This window comes from Heliangelus exortis, chromosome 7 (assembly GCF_036169615.1).
Source record: "Heliangelus exortis chromosome 7, bHelExo1.hap1, whole genome shotgun sequence".
Classification (NCBI taxonomy): Eukaryota; Metazoa; Chordata; class Aves; order Apodiformes; family Trochilidae; genus Heliangelus; species Heliangelus exortis.
In genome coordinates this window covers 15,268,971-15,283,862 of record NC_092428.1, presented here as the reverse complement: position 1 = coordinate 15,283,862, position 14,892 = coordinate 15,268,971, and the positions used below count along the sequence as shown (strand labels likewise).

At 47.7% G+C, this 14,892-nt stretch overlaps 1 protein-coding gene across 1 annotated transcript in view; it reads right to left on the bottom strand.

Moving 5' to 3' along the window:
* Positions 1–14,892, bottom strand: part of CDH23 (cadherin related 23) — a 195,082-nt gene that overhangs the window by 133,260 nt on the left and 46,930 nt on the right. The window contains exons 5-6 of the mRNA XM_071748993.1: positions 13,306–13,353; positions 12,980–13,072 (exon numbers count right to left, since the gene is read on the bottom strand). Of these exons, the coding sequence (XP_071605094.1) occupies positions 12,980–13,072; positions 13,306–13,353 (141 nt within the window). The remainder of the gene's footprint in view (positions 1–12,979; positions 13,073–13,305; positions 13,354–14,892) is intronic.

The window sequence follows — 14,892 nt, the reverse complement described above, 5'->3', positions numbered from 1 at the left end:
GTGCTATGCCAGTGAATGCTCTGGCATCTGCAGAGCAGGTGTCATGGGGAGGCCTGAGGGGCTGCTTGGTGGGGCTCTGCTCTGACTTCCTGCATGAGGAAGGAATATGGTGGGAGGCCATGACCACAAAGGAATGCAGGGAGATGCTGCCCAAGCTGCACAGACTCCATCAGAGAGCACACCAACACCTGCAAGGGTGGAGATTGTGGTGCAGAAACCTATTTACCTTTCTGTGTTGGTTTCAGACAAAACCTTCATATGTCATTAGCCTGGCTTCTCCTCCACCTCAGCCCCAGGGGGACCATCTCCCACACCCACCCACAAGCCCTGGGCGTGGGACAATGTGGGGCCATGGACGAGAGGACAGAGCTCACCCCGCCTCCTGCTCTTCCAGCAGGATTCCCAGGCTGGCATTTGAGGGCACTTTAGCAGGTCCTGTGGCGCAGACTGCAGGAAGAGAATGGCTTTCAGCTCAATTACCCTTCACATTGCAATTCCATAACGCTCCGATGAGGCTTTTTAACCAAAACTCCCCCCACCCCCAAATCAAGAGTGCCTACAGCAGCCCGGCCTCAAGAGCCGATGTGCGGAAAGGATGTGACTTGCAGCTGCTGTGATGCTTGGCTCTCCTGTCCCTGCTTCCACACCTTCCCTGAAGGTCTCCTCTAGGCTTTCTTCTCTTCTCCTTGCCAGGCACCCTCCTGCTGGGGATTGGGCTCCTTTTTGCTCTTCTTCCAGCCTCCACTTGCCTCCTGAGCTCCCAAGCACAAAGCACACAGAGATCTGGCTCCTCTGAGCTGCAGGTTAGGCACAAGCAGAAAGCACCATCCCTGCTGCCTGGGACACACCACTGGTTATCAAACACCCCCAAACACCCCACAGACACAGGCTGGCACAATGTGGCCACTCATGCTCTTCGTTTCAGAGGTGTTCACAATAAGAAAATAACTTGGGGAAGGATTCACTGCTTGATAGAACGAAGCAACAAACAGACTGACACCTTCCAGAATAGGGCTAACCTCCTCCTGACATCTTCTGAGCAGATCAAAAGCACCATGCAAGCATACAGCAAGACACCAGTTATGATGATGAGGGACTGATGGTGATGAACATGCTCTGGATCATAGAATCATTTAGGTTGGAAAAGACTTCTAAGATCATCCAGTTCAACCATTAACCCAGCGCTGCCAAAGCCACCACCAAACCACATCCCTCAGTACTACATCTACACAACTTTTAAATCCCTTCAGGCATGGAGCAGCCTGTGACATGGCCTGACAACCCTTTCAGTGATGAAATTGTTCCTAATAGCCAATCTAAACACTCACCTGGCGCAACCTGAGGCTATTTCCTCTTGTCCTGTCACTGGGTGCTTGGGAGAAGAGACCAACACCCACCCATTGTGCCAATCTCCGTTCAGGGAGTTATAGAGAATGAGATCTCCCTTCAGGCCCCTTTCCTCCAGGCTGAACACTGCTACTTCGCTCAGCTGCTCCTCGTAAGGACAAGGTTGAGCCAGTCCTCCTTGAGGAAGCAGGGGAAAGCAACCAGTCTTGATAACTGGGTTCTTCTGCAGCAAGACAACAGGATGCAGGAACAGCAGGAGAACAGGGAGCAATGACAAATGGGCAAACCCTAGCCCAGCCAGCACCCCTGCCAGACAGGCAAGCCCAGAGCTCTCTGAGGAGCTATTTTATACTGAGCACCATGGGAAGGAGAACTGTGACTGGTCCATTTGGGTCACTTGATCTTCCCTCTCCTCCCTGCAGACACAGCTGCTCCCCACATTGTACCTGCCAGAGCCATGGGCCCCCAGCAGCTCAGGAGGGTCCTGGGCAGTCTCATGTCAGTATGGCACTCAATCCCTTCGTCCAGATCATTGATAAAGATATTAAAGAGAACTGGCCCCAGCACTGAGCCCTGGGGAACACAAATAGTGACCAGTAACCAGCTGGATTTAACTCCATCCACCACACTCTTTGGTCCCTGTCATTCAGCACTGAAGAGTACCCCAGTTTAAGATGTGAGCAACCAGTTTCTCCAAGAGAATGCTATGGGAGACAGTGTCAAAGGCTTTACTAAAGTCTAGGTAAACAATGTCCACAGCCTTTCCCTCATCCACTAAACAGGCCACCTGGTCGTTGAAGGAAATCAGGTTCAGAATCACAGACTGGTTTGAGTTAGAAGGGACCTTAAAGATCACCTAGTTCCAAACCTCTGCCATAGGCAGGGACACCTCCCACTAGACCAGGTTGCTCCAAGTCCCATCTAATCAGGCCTTGAACACTTCCAGGGAGAGGGCAGCCACAGCTTCTCCAGTCAAGCAAGACCAGCCTTAGGAGGCACAGCCTTGCTGAAAAAGTATCATTTGCCCTCAGTAGGGGGTAGGTCTTGTGTTCAAGGTCCTCAGAAATGAGGTCATCAGTGGAAAGCCTTGCAGAGAAGCCCCCACATACTATGCAGTGGGATACCAAGCTGGTCCATCCATGTCAGGAGGACACAGGCTTCCAGCTTTCTCTCAGCCCATCTTCTGAAGCTCAGACCTGAGCAGATATGTTTAGAGGCAATGCTGGAGCTATGCTCCTCAGGGCAAAGGCAACCCCACCTGCACGACACCTGGGCTTTAGCAGTGCCATAGTCCTCAGGGACTTGTACCAGAAGAAAGAGCCTCTTTGCAAAATTTCCTTTCTCAAACACACAAGTTATACATAGGAAAACAAAAATACCCCCCTGTCCTGCTATCTGCCCAACAAGCTGAAAATCCCTGCTGCTTCACAGGCCATCAGCTCACCACTGCAGTGGAACAGCTTTATGCTTTAACCCTCTCAGCCCACCTCAAAGGAGAGGCATTGGCAACATTTGCTCTGGGAAGGCTGAGAAATCTGCACAGGCACAGTTGGCCATCTGTTTCCAGCATGTTTAATAGAGTGATTTTCCAAGTGCTGGCTCAGTAGCTCCTGACCTATGTAGGTTCAGGGTCCTCCAAATCACACGTGCAGCAGAAACCATTCCCCATTCAGGGGAACCATCCAACCACACAGGTTGCTCATCAAGGTCTGGTTATAGTACAAAGCAGAGGTAGTCCCAGCCCTTCCTCCTAAGGGGCTGGGCTTTTGACTTACCTCTAAATAAAGATTTACTCATTAGTGGATGATATTTACATCTCCCACTCTCTGTAATTAACTGAAAAGTGCTAAAAAATGTGCACCTTGGATGAGCATACCAGCCTATGGGTTACACACTCCTTTTTTAAACGAAGGTGGTGGTGGCCACCCCAGCACAAACAGCCAGACCTCAGGTCATCTAAGCAGGAGATGCCTCTAAAGACACATGAGCAGCCAAGACTCATCTCACACACAGGGGTTTGGCAGAAGGTGGCTGACTTAATTATCTCTTCTTCTCCCTTCTCTGCTTCCCATTACCCTTTCAAGTTTTGGGGAGGCCTAATAAAGTTGGGGAGGGACTTTTTACAACAGCATGAAGCGACAGGACAAGGAGTAATTGTTTTGAATCTAATCTAAAATACTAGACATTAGGAAGAAAATCTTCCCAGTGAAGGTGGTGAGACACTGGCCCAGGTTGCCCAGAGAACCTGTGGCTTTCCCCTGCCTAGAAGTGTTCAAGGCCAGGTTGGCTGGGCCTTGGAGTAGGTAGGTGGGAGGTGTCCCTGCCCATGCAGGGGGGTTGGAACTTGATGGTCTTTAAGGACCCTTCCAATCCAAACCAATCTGTGATTATCTGACATGATGGAAACCAGGGCAGGTTTGGAAAAAAGGGAGGTTGTCAATATTACTGTCACTTGAGCTTGGTGATGAGTGGGATGTGACTGAATAACACCATCCTTGCACCCCATGAGACCTCACCTGGACCAAGATGAATAAGATCAGTCCTTGGAAAGAGAGGGCCAAACAACCAATGTTCCATACAGAGTGGCAGTCACCAGTTTTCTCCTTTCCCCCTGCACCTCTTTGTTTTTCATTATTCAAAAAAAACACAGGCTGCCTGAATCCCACATCCACCTGGGTGCAGTTTGCATCCTCATTTAGAAAAAACACACAAAAGCTTTTTAAATCTCCTGTAAAACAAAACCTGAAAACTAAAAACTTTCAGTTGATTTGTTTAGTTGTTTTTTTGGTTTTTGTCTTCTGAACCCTATATTCAGGTTCCCTGCTCTCTTCATCATTCACATCGACAAAATAAATCATTCCCACTTTACATTTCAGCAGCAATTAGTGGCTGAAATTAAGCAACGGCTGCTTAATACTGATTGAAATTTCTTCCTGGATCAAATTTTTCCCATTTGCAATGAAAGGAGTTGAAACTGAAGCAAACAGTTCAGTTCACCCATAAATATTAAAAAAAAAAAAAAAAAAGAGAGACTGATTTACTCTATCATTTTATCACAAAATATGACCAGCAGGAGAAAGCTTATTATATGTGACTGTCACTGACACGTTACAAACTAATAAAACATAAAATGCAATTCTGAAAAAGAAATGGGAATGAATCTATTGCAAGAGCAATTTTTTTATTGTTGTTTCAAAACTATTTCTACCCAGCTTTGCTGTCAAAATGGCAACATTTTCCGTCAATATTTCCATCTTAATTAAAACTGGTGGCTTTTATTGAAAAAAAAAATGCTTTGGTTTCTCCTTCCCCAGCTGCATAGAGTGAGGATACTCACATGTGCCCACCTTGTCATTCTGCTGCCGAGCTCCATTATTTCAGGTTGAAAAGAGCCCATAACCTAAACCAGCAGCAGCTGGGGCTCCCTCCCTGTCCCACTGCATTTCTGCATGACCTTGATCATGCCTTCATCTAGGAAGCATGATTGAAAAAAGGAACACAAACCAACAGACTACATGATTATGTAGCCTAAAAAAAAAAAATATAAATCGACTTTTGGTGAAGACACTTTTGCTGCCTTGCACCAAGCAGTTGCTGCCCTTATGCTGCCTTCACAGCCTGAAGGTGTTAATGAACCTTTCTAGGGCTGGGCACGTCCTGCTGCCAACTTAAAAGATGATGTACAGAGAGGGAGGTAAACAAAATAGGGATGCAGGGAAGGGGACGTGGATTCTGCTGTCTGGCATGAGATAATAAGTTATGTCCCAGACTTCTGGGAGAATACCGTAAGCAGAGGAGAGAGAGATAAAACAACTAATTGCTAGCAGGTCACATTCATTAGCTCTTGGCTCCTCTGCCTGGTTCTGGCAGCAGCAAGCCCTTCCTTCTGCTGGGGACGAGGAAGAGACCTTGAAGCCATCTGCTGCCCAGATGTGTAAGTGTAATTATACTGAAAGGGCTCGGCTCAAAGGCCCCAGTCCTCTGGCAAAGAGCAGCCTCTCAGCCCAAGCCTAATGTGCTCCTCCTGCAAGAGATGCTGCAGGACTACAGGTCACTGCCCTCTGCTCTGGAGGAAGTGTGTCCAGTCTGAGCGAGCTGGTGGTTTGCTGCCAGAGGGGCCAAAGGGATCCTCAGTTGCCATCATCACTTGGCATCAGCCATCCTCAGGTGTGACGTGGTTCTGACCCCAGGGAAAGGTCTGGGACAGATACTGAAATGAACTCAGAGCTTTGAAAATCAGCAAGGGACAGACTGATCCTGGGTCTCAGTACTCATCAGAAGAAACTCCTACAGAGCACCCAAGAGCATGCCTGTGTCATGGGGCTGCAAGGGAAGATGCTTTTTTCCTTCCCTCTTTGTCTGGGTGCTCCTGGCTTGCAGAGCACACACCTGTATACTTTCTCTTCCTCTGCCCCAAGATTTTTTCCTTGGCTCCACAAATCTTATTTTCCCAGCACAACTGCTCCTCTGCACAGAATTGCTTGCAGCCCCACATTAGCTTTCTCTTCAGCTCTCGATCTGCTCTTTCCTTTCTGCATTCCCCCGTCCCCTTTGGCTACCCCAGCACTTTGCTGGTCAGAACAGCACAACTATTTCTCCTCAAGCTGCACCCCCTCTCCCTGCTGCAGTCCCCTTCCAGAAAGAGCCCAAGTTTTGCCTGGTGGAAATGACTGTTATCTCCAGGACACTTTACACATTACTTCCACGCCATTTGGAGTTTTCCGCCCCAGTAGTTTCTGTTGCATCTCTCATTTCAATCCTCAGGCACATGCTTTAAAGGACCAGGGTCTCCTGTTCAGACAAGTGACAGGGCTGCTAGAGGTGGAGACTTACTTTCTCTCTAGGACGTCAGGACACTACTCAAAACCCGCTGATGTTCTCCATCTGGCGTCACGGTATATGCATCAGCAATAATGATAAAAACTTGACCTTCAGAAGAAAAGATGCTTCCAGGTCTGAGCACCTGTTTCATCACACAATGTCTTTCTCTGTGCAAGGAAAGGTGAGACCCTCACGAGCCTTGCAGCCTAATTCAACCCTCCGGTACCCAAGCCATGCCACTCAAATCCGCTATGTTTCTCTTATCCCCAGCAGCAAGTGAGAGAACAAGAGTAAACAACTCAAGTTGTGCCAGGGATGGCTTAGAATGGGTATTATGAAAAATTTCTTCCTTGAAAGGGTTGCCAGGCCCTGGAACAGGGTTTCCAGGGCAGTCATGATGTCACCATCCCTAGAGGGATTTAAAAGCTATGTAGATGTGGTGCTGAGGGGCATGGTTTAGTGGTAGATTTTGCAGCATGCTGGGTTAACATTTGGACCTGATGATCTTAAAGGTCTTTTCCAGCCAAAACAGTGCTCTGATTCTATAAAGATGCAACATGACTCTTTAATAACTATCTCTCCCCTTGAAAAAAAAATTTTCAACACTGATCTCACAGATCTCTCTGACATAAGCTGTGCAAACTTTGTAGCACAGCTACACTTCTTCACTATGTTTCACTGCAAACCCTGCAGCCCATGGTGTTCATGCATCTTTCTTCAGAGATGGCAGAAAAGAGGAGGAAGAAGATGGCAGCTGTTGCCCTACGTGCTCCCAAGGTCTTGCCCAAAGGAACCACCACCATAAGAGGAAGCCACACTGAATGTCCAAGTCAGCACCCAAATTTCCCTGCACTTAAACATGATTCATTAGAGGGATATTATATTCTACCTAGCGATTACAGAGGAAACCATCTCAAAAGAAATATCATCTAGCTAGGAGATGGCTGTTTAATAGATGGTCAGTACACCTGCACTTAAGCCTATAAAAGGGAAGGCACCTCCTTCATAGGATGTCTTTGCTTCCACAAGTTTGTTGGACAAAGTTGGAAAGTAGTTAAGGGTTGCTGAAATTTTTTTAAGAGAACATTACACCAACTGCATGATGACCAACCCTGTGAAGTCAGAGAGACAGCATGGAGATCTAACCTATCATGCTGTCAGCCAACTATTCCCTCTGGGCTGACAGAGGTTGGCTATGAAACCCAGCAGCAATAAATGCAATTAAAAATGAGGGAGCTGGGGAGTTTTGGTAAATGCATCACCTCCTGCAGCTTCTCACCACGTTCCTGTGCCACCAACACCTTCCTGCTACACTTAGCATCAGATGAAGCCTCACTTTCCACTTCTCCAACACATCACTGTAGGTCCCACAGATCACCTGCAGTCCCCAGAACCTGCCACACTTGTGAGATGCTAGGGTGAAAGGAAGAAGAAGATGGTCCCTACCCAGTAAGAGAACCAGCTGGATTCTGGTCAGCAGTGTTTAACGAACACAGCTTGAATCATTCATTCATTTGTTGTTGTCCCCCTAGGAAGTTTTTTGTTTTGTTTTCCAAAACAAAAAAACCAGACTAACAAAACAAAAAACGAATAAAGAACCCCCCACAAAACAAAATTAAAAAACCAACAACCAAACAAAAACCCAAACCACTAGAACACCAACAAACCCCATCATAAATAAAGAACATTGCATACAAAAGTGCAAATTTTAGTGATTCATTGTAAATTATTTGAGCAGTTCTAAAATCTGTGCAGGGAGAGAAAGAAATCAGTGAGCAGGGAGAAAGTGCATGAGGGAGGGAAGAAGTAAAAAAAAAAGAAAATGAGGAAGGAAAGCAGCCAGCAATGATTATAGGCCATTTTGCAATGGCAGGAACATCTTTCTTATCAGTTCTGTTATCGTCTCCTTCAATTTAAAGGCTCTTTATTTAAAGGAAGGGGAGAAAACACAAAAGGTGTCTGGGAGTGTGCAAGGGAATGGCTAATGGGGCTGAAGTGGGAGCCTGGGCTTGGTGCAGCTGCTTCGTATGCACAGCATCAGGCCACAGGGCCATTGCCACAGAGTTATATGAGCCCCTGAAGACTCCCAGTCAGGATGGCGAGGCAACTGATGTAATTACTGAAATTATTACCATTAAAGCAAAATAATAGTGATCTGAATTACATCTAGGGCTTTGGGGGCTCTCTCTGATCCTCCCTGCCCCTGCTTACCATCCAGCATGGTCTGGTTCCCAGCTCTGTAATAGGACAGGGCAGTGAAGATCTTCTGCTTCCTCTCCCCCTTCCCCCTTCAAACACTTTTCAGCACAATTTTAAAAAAAACAACAAACAAACAAAACCAAAAAACACTTCATAAAAGCCATGGTTTCAACTACACTATAATATTAAGGGTGGAAATGGTGGCAAGCAGTTGGTGATGGGTCAAAACTAAAGGCTACTCCCTGAGCAGAAGGGAATGCTGTTGACGGTGAGTGCTTGCCTGCCTGCCTCCCAGTTATAATAAATTGGTAAATCAAGGCTGAGTTCAGGAGATGTGACACATGCAAGCTGGACTGAAGTTGCCTAGCTGGACAGTAGTTGCCTGACCAATGCCGTGTGCTTTTCAGAAATCTGCCTTTCTGTTTTAAAACTCCTTTCCCAGAGCCCTGTCTCTTACTAGTGCCTGCCTGAACTGCAGACAAGATGAACACAGCTCCAGCATGGGTGGCTGTGGCTGCATGCAGTGAGTACCCTTTGAAAACAGAGCCCTGTGATAGTTAATATCTCCTGTCAAGTTACAGATACTCCTTTTGTGGTGCAATTGTCATCTCATGAAGGGCTGGGGTGCTAGATGTTGCTTTATAAAGCAGTCAGTTTGTTAACTGCAGCAGGAGTGAGGTGGGGAGAACACCAAAGAAGAGGAAACCCCACTGGAACATTCCTGAGGGAATGTTCAGCAAAGAAATAAAAAATGAAGTCGCCTTTCTGCCAACAGTGTTCCAAGGCCAAGAGGAGGCCACAGGTGGTTTGGGCATCATCAGAGAGCTCAGGAGGTTTGGGAGTTACACCAGCTCTTCATGAGAAGGTACTTGACTTTGCTCACCACACCACATAACAGCCTCAGCCTTTGAGGAACCTCTGAAGGACCCAAGAGGTGGTCCTGCTAATGATGTAGCACCTGGAAGTAGCAGCTGGAGAAGAGAGATTTGCAGACCCATGCTGTTCAAGCATAAACTTAAAGGCTGTTCACTCTAAAGGCAACTGGAGGCTGCATGCCCCAGCAGGTCTCATGCTTGGAAGCTGGGACAGAAAAGCCTGGCAGGCACCTATGGGGACAGTCCACCTGATCCCAGCACCACTCCAGGAGACAAAACCAGTGTGAAGGCTCATCTCAGCTTCACTTGGTCGTGTCACATAAGCCCATTGAGCCATCACAATCCAAAAAGACCGCGTTTCCTATGGATCCAGTCAAGTGGAAAAACAGATTAGATGAAGCAGATCAGATTCGTCAGAAACTGAGGCATTGCCAAACATCCTGACACAGGCTCAGTGATCATCTGTCCTGATTTAAATCAAATCTCTCAAATTTAGTACCCAGGGGCTGGGCGAGGCTGAGGAGGGTAAAAAAAAAAAAAAAAAAAAAAAAAGAGCATGGTGAAAGAGGTGAAGTGCAAGGGACACATCCAAGAGGAGAAGCAGCCCTGAAGGTCAGAGCAGCAAGCACATGAGCAGCTAACTAATGTACTACAGCAGCACGGCGGGGCACAGACACAGGCACACACGTCCAAACAAACTGGAAAGCCATAAAGGTCTATTACAGCAAATCAAACAGCAGTCAGCATGACAGCCATTAGCCTGAAATGAATACATGAGAACTTAATGAGCTCTGTCGAGGCCAGCTTGGTGAATTAAGTTTCCAATTCTAGCAGGATTCCCCCCTTTTCTTTACAGACTCAGAAGCATCTTCACTGCCTCGTTGCCTTTTGACAAGCAAATCAGGGGCCAGCCCTTGCCTAGACAGGATGGACGATTACTCCGGAGCAACGTCCCTCTCCTGACAGGTGGTCCCTGGCTCAGCTATTCCAGGCAGGTGCCAAGAATGGGATAAGACACGATGAGCATGGAGGATCAGTAGCCCCAGCCTAACACATGCCCCATTTGGTTACTTGGTTCTGCTGCGATGTGGAGGAGCCCACAGTTAAACTGAGCATTCTCTCCCCCACCACGCTGGAGGGGAATCACAGGGCCCAAATAAATTCCCATTCTCGAATCAAGCAGACTGTGTAAAACGCTAGGACGGGTATTTAGAGGCAGTATTGTTTTTAAAGGTCAGTTTACTTCATGTTCCATTTATTTATGCACACTCTTCTTTTGACTTTCCTAGTGCTACACGATAGCAGTGAGGTTTAAATAGCCTTTCTGGTGCTGCTCCATTAGCTGGGACAACTGCAAATCGATACAGCCATTTATCTCAAAATTAAAAAGAGAAAAATCCTCATTAACTTTCAATTCTGCATAGAGCCAGCCCGTGCAAAGCCATGCTAGTACTCTTGCTAGCCTGTACTCCATCCACAAGCTTCAGTCCTGCTTAATACATTAGCTCAGGACCTTTCCAATTGGGCTGGATGGTCCCAGAGAAATCTTTTGCTACCCATTCCCCCATTGTTCACCTTGGCCTGAGTGGTCTGGAGCATGGGGGTGACCCAGGGATGCTGTCATCTCCTGACACGACCTTCTCCCAATAGTCTCATGAGCGTCAGCTGCATCATAGAGGTGCCCCCTGACTCTCGGGACCTCAGCTTCTGAAAGCACATTTCCATGCCACATCACCTCCAGCCTTGAGAACTTGCAGCCAAACACCAGGAACAACCTGTGGCTCAACAAAGCCTTCAGAGCAAGAAGGCATCTCTTCCTTGAGAGCCAGGCCAAGGCATACAGAGTAAATTCACTGCTCACATTTTCTGTGGGCCAAAACTCTCGGAGGGTCCTCCTTAGGTGCTGTGACCCCATCCCCTGCTCTCACAGTGCCTGATGAAGACAGGTTGTCTCCACAGCAGAAGAATAGAAGAGCCTCCAGGATGTTGGCTGAGCAATGACTTTGTGGCTCATTACCTCCCATCGGTGCCCTTGGTTAAAGATCATGGAGAGAAACTGGAAACTGGCACACAGAGCCTTACAATTAGATTAGGCCAACCTCCAGAAAAGCAGAGTGCCAAAGGCCGAGCAGCAGAGCAGGCACACAGGGGGAAACCCTGTGCTTCCTACACCCCAGACAATTCGGATGGTGCTGGAAACCCCTCCAGGTAGAACCACAGCTCACAGGCAAAGCAGCATGACGTGTGAGATGCGTTCTGCTGCTTCTTTTATCTATTTTTTTTTTTGTCCATCACCCCCTGCCCACAATTCTTCCTTGGCCAGCCATAATTTCCCAAACCAGCATGAGAGCTTTGTCCTCCCTGCTTTCCAGGCTTCAGGAAGGTTGAGGGGGGAACTGTAAAAGGCTCCAGATTACCCACAGGCACAGAAAAACACTTTACATCTCTCCACACAACAGCTTCCAGAGTTTCAAGCAGAAAGGTGAGAAGCAACTCATGCAGGTTTTGCTGAGCCATTTCTGCACTGTTTGTGCTCTAAAGAGGAGCTGTTCTCAAAGGGAGGTTTCAGATGTCTTGGCACAGAGATGAGACCAAAACTCCCCACTCATACATCACAAGCAACTTAATGAAGAAACCTCATCCTCACAGCAGAGGAACAGGGAAAGATCAAAGCCCATCCCAGCAGGGCATCAGCAGTCGGCATATTAAATAAACAAGTGTAACATAATCGTTTGTACCTCTCAATTACCGAGGGCTGCTTGATTTCACACATGCAGATGCACACTTGACCTCATCCATACCCCAAGGTGTGCTCTGGGAAGAAAGGAGCTTGTCCTAGCACCAGGGTGCAAGAGGAAGAGGTTTCCTCCACAGGAGGATGTGAAATGCCTGACTGATTCCCTATTTCAGATATAATAACCCAACCTCATCCTCCTAGCACCAGCCGTCACCTTTCACTCTACTTCATTGACTCCTAATTCACATCAGATCTGTTAAGTCCTTGGCATCTTTCTGCCCAGCTGAGCTCTGTGGTATGACATGGTGCCACCTCCATTGCAATTGCCAGCACTGAGAGAGAGAGCAGCAGAAGGTTGTGGAAACACCCTCCTTGGAGACAGTCAACATTTAGCTGGATAAAGCCCTGAACAACCTAAAATGAAATCTAGCCTAGATTTTATGAACATGAACCTAGCAAATCTAACATGAAAATTCTCTCTGCTTTAGTAGGAGGTTGGGTCAGATGATCTTCTGTAGCCCCACCCAACCTACTTTACTTCTAGGACACCATGTGAGAAGGACTGCTATGGAGGAGTCTGAGGAAGCCACCAGCACAGGGCAGGAGCCTTTCAGGAAGGCTGCCAGAAATTAGGTGCTTAGGGAAATATTTAGTCCTTCCTTGGGTCACCTCTGTCACACGAGCTGCATATCTCCCCTGGCTCAAGGAAGAAGAAAAATAGGAAACAGGTTCCTATTTACAGCTGTTCCCTAACTTCACATTTTTCACAGGAAAGGTATCACCAAGACTGCAAAGGATCCAAGCTCCAGATCTTCCACCTGCCTAACACCCAAAATGCCATCACTTTGCTTCTGGCCATTTTCAGGCACCAATAACTTCCAGAGTTTTAATTCTCCACCCAAGCACAGTGAGGGTCCAGGACAGGAGGACCATCCTGCACTTTGGTGGCCTTCAGGCAGCAAGCGTGGCCACCAAGGGAAGAGCCAGAAGCCATCCCTACCTCTGGGATGCGAACGCTGTAGGGCTGGTTGTGGAACTGCGGGGCGTTGTCGTTCACATCTCCCACTTGGATGTTCACTGTCCCTTTGATCACCTGCAGTCAGAGGGATAATGCCAAGGAGTGGGGGTCAGGTTTATGCCTGGATTTAAAACCTAAAAATAGCCCGTGGCTGCTTTTTTCTGACTGGGGCTTTTGTGACAGCCAGGGGTGGCTGCTCCCCCCAGATGCACCCCAACACGATGAAGAAGATCCCCAGCAACCCATCCTCCCCCTCCCTGCTCCCCTCTGCCGACACCACAGACCATGAAATGAGAAGTCACACTCACCCCTTGGCTGTCACTGACAGAAAATTCAACCGTGAATTCTGACTTAGTCTGAAAGGGAAGGAGAAGAAAAAACATATAATTAAAGATACTGTAGTGTTTATCTGCTGATGGCAGGCTTGGGACTTTTAGCCAACACTATTACATGCAAAATGCTTTCAGGACCTTCAAGAAGAGGCAGGGCACTGCAGTGCAATTACTTGTGCAAAGGATAAAATGCTGAGAAATACTGCTGCCTGTGGGGCCCTGGGTGTTCCAGAGGCATGGAAACCTGCTCTGCCCTGGGGTGGGAGGATACTGAGTTAAGGAGCAGCTCCTTGACCATTAGCCAAGCACTTTGGGCAGATAACCAGGCTAAAGTAGATGAGAGGAGCACAGGGTTTAACCTTCTGTTATATGCTGGCAAGACCCAGCTCCTTCTGCACAGAAGAGAAAAGCTTTCCACCCACAGACTACTCTGACCTGGCACCCTCTCCCATTGTGAGACACTGGGATGGTGCAAAAAAGGGAGAAAGTCCAAAGACAAAGCTTTTGTTCGAGGTGACAGTGCAACACAGTCTCACTGAGGACATCTAAATTTTGTTGCTGCTTTCCCAACCTACTTGCCATGCAGCAGTTCTTGGGATCTTGCATAGCTGGGAACAGTGAGAACTCTGTAGTAGGGGAATCCCACAAGCCCATTTCACTGAAAAAAAAATGCCTGTGCAGCCTTTGCTGCCCTTGTTGCTGTAACTAACCTAACAGCTTGATCTTAAAGGGCAGTGCATTAGAGTCACTGGTGCTGGGGGGAGCAACAAGTAGGGAAGAGGGAATTATTTTGACAGGGGGATATTGCTAGTCAAGGAAGATATTCTCTTCCCGACTTTTTTTTCCACCAGCAATTATCTCGCTCCCATTTTACCAAGGAATCCAACAAGCACGGACAGCAGGACTGGGAACGCCACGCTTGGTACCTGAGCATTATCTGGGGTTCTGGTTTCCCCAGTCCCAGCAATCCCTTCCTCTTCCAACATCCTTTCCCACCCCTGCTTGAACTGCTAGAGCTCAGCAGCTTGATGTTTCCAAAGCATTGAGCAGGAAAGGCTGGAAAGGGAGCTTGAAATGGCTCTCCATACTGCAGATCTGGTTGACTTATTTCTAATAAGAACAGCTGAGAGCCAGGCAGCAGCCACTGGTGCCCAAATCAGGAGCTCTGCTTGCACCAGGGTAGCAGTTCATCTTGGAGAAGGCTTTGGGAAACAACTCACCAGCCCCTCTGCATCAAAATCCTCATCCCACAGCTGGGGATTTCCACCTGAGAGAGGCTTTTCCTAGCTTCTGTCTAAGGGGCAACACTTGCAATTGACAGGCTTAAATCCCATTGGAGATCCCTCTGCTCCTTGTGACACCCCATCCTGCTGCAACAGCACCTTTCACCCCCACCCCCTGGTGCCACTGTGAGGGACAAAGCAGCAGGGCAGAAAGGAAAAACAGATGAGAAGAAATGACCTGTTGATTATTTAAATTTTAATAACTTGATACAGCAATCAGAGAAAGATGCTACGTGCTAATTTCTGTTTCCACCTTTCATTTGAGCACATACTGTTTTTA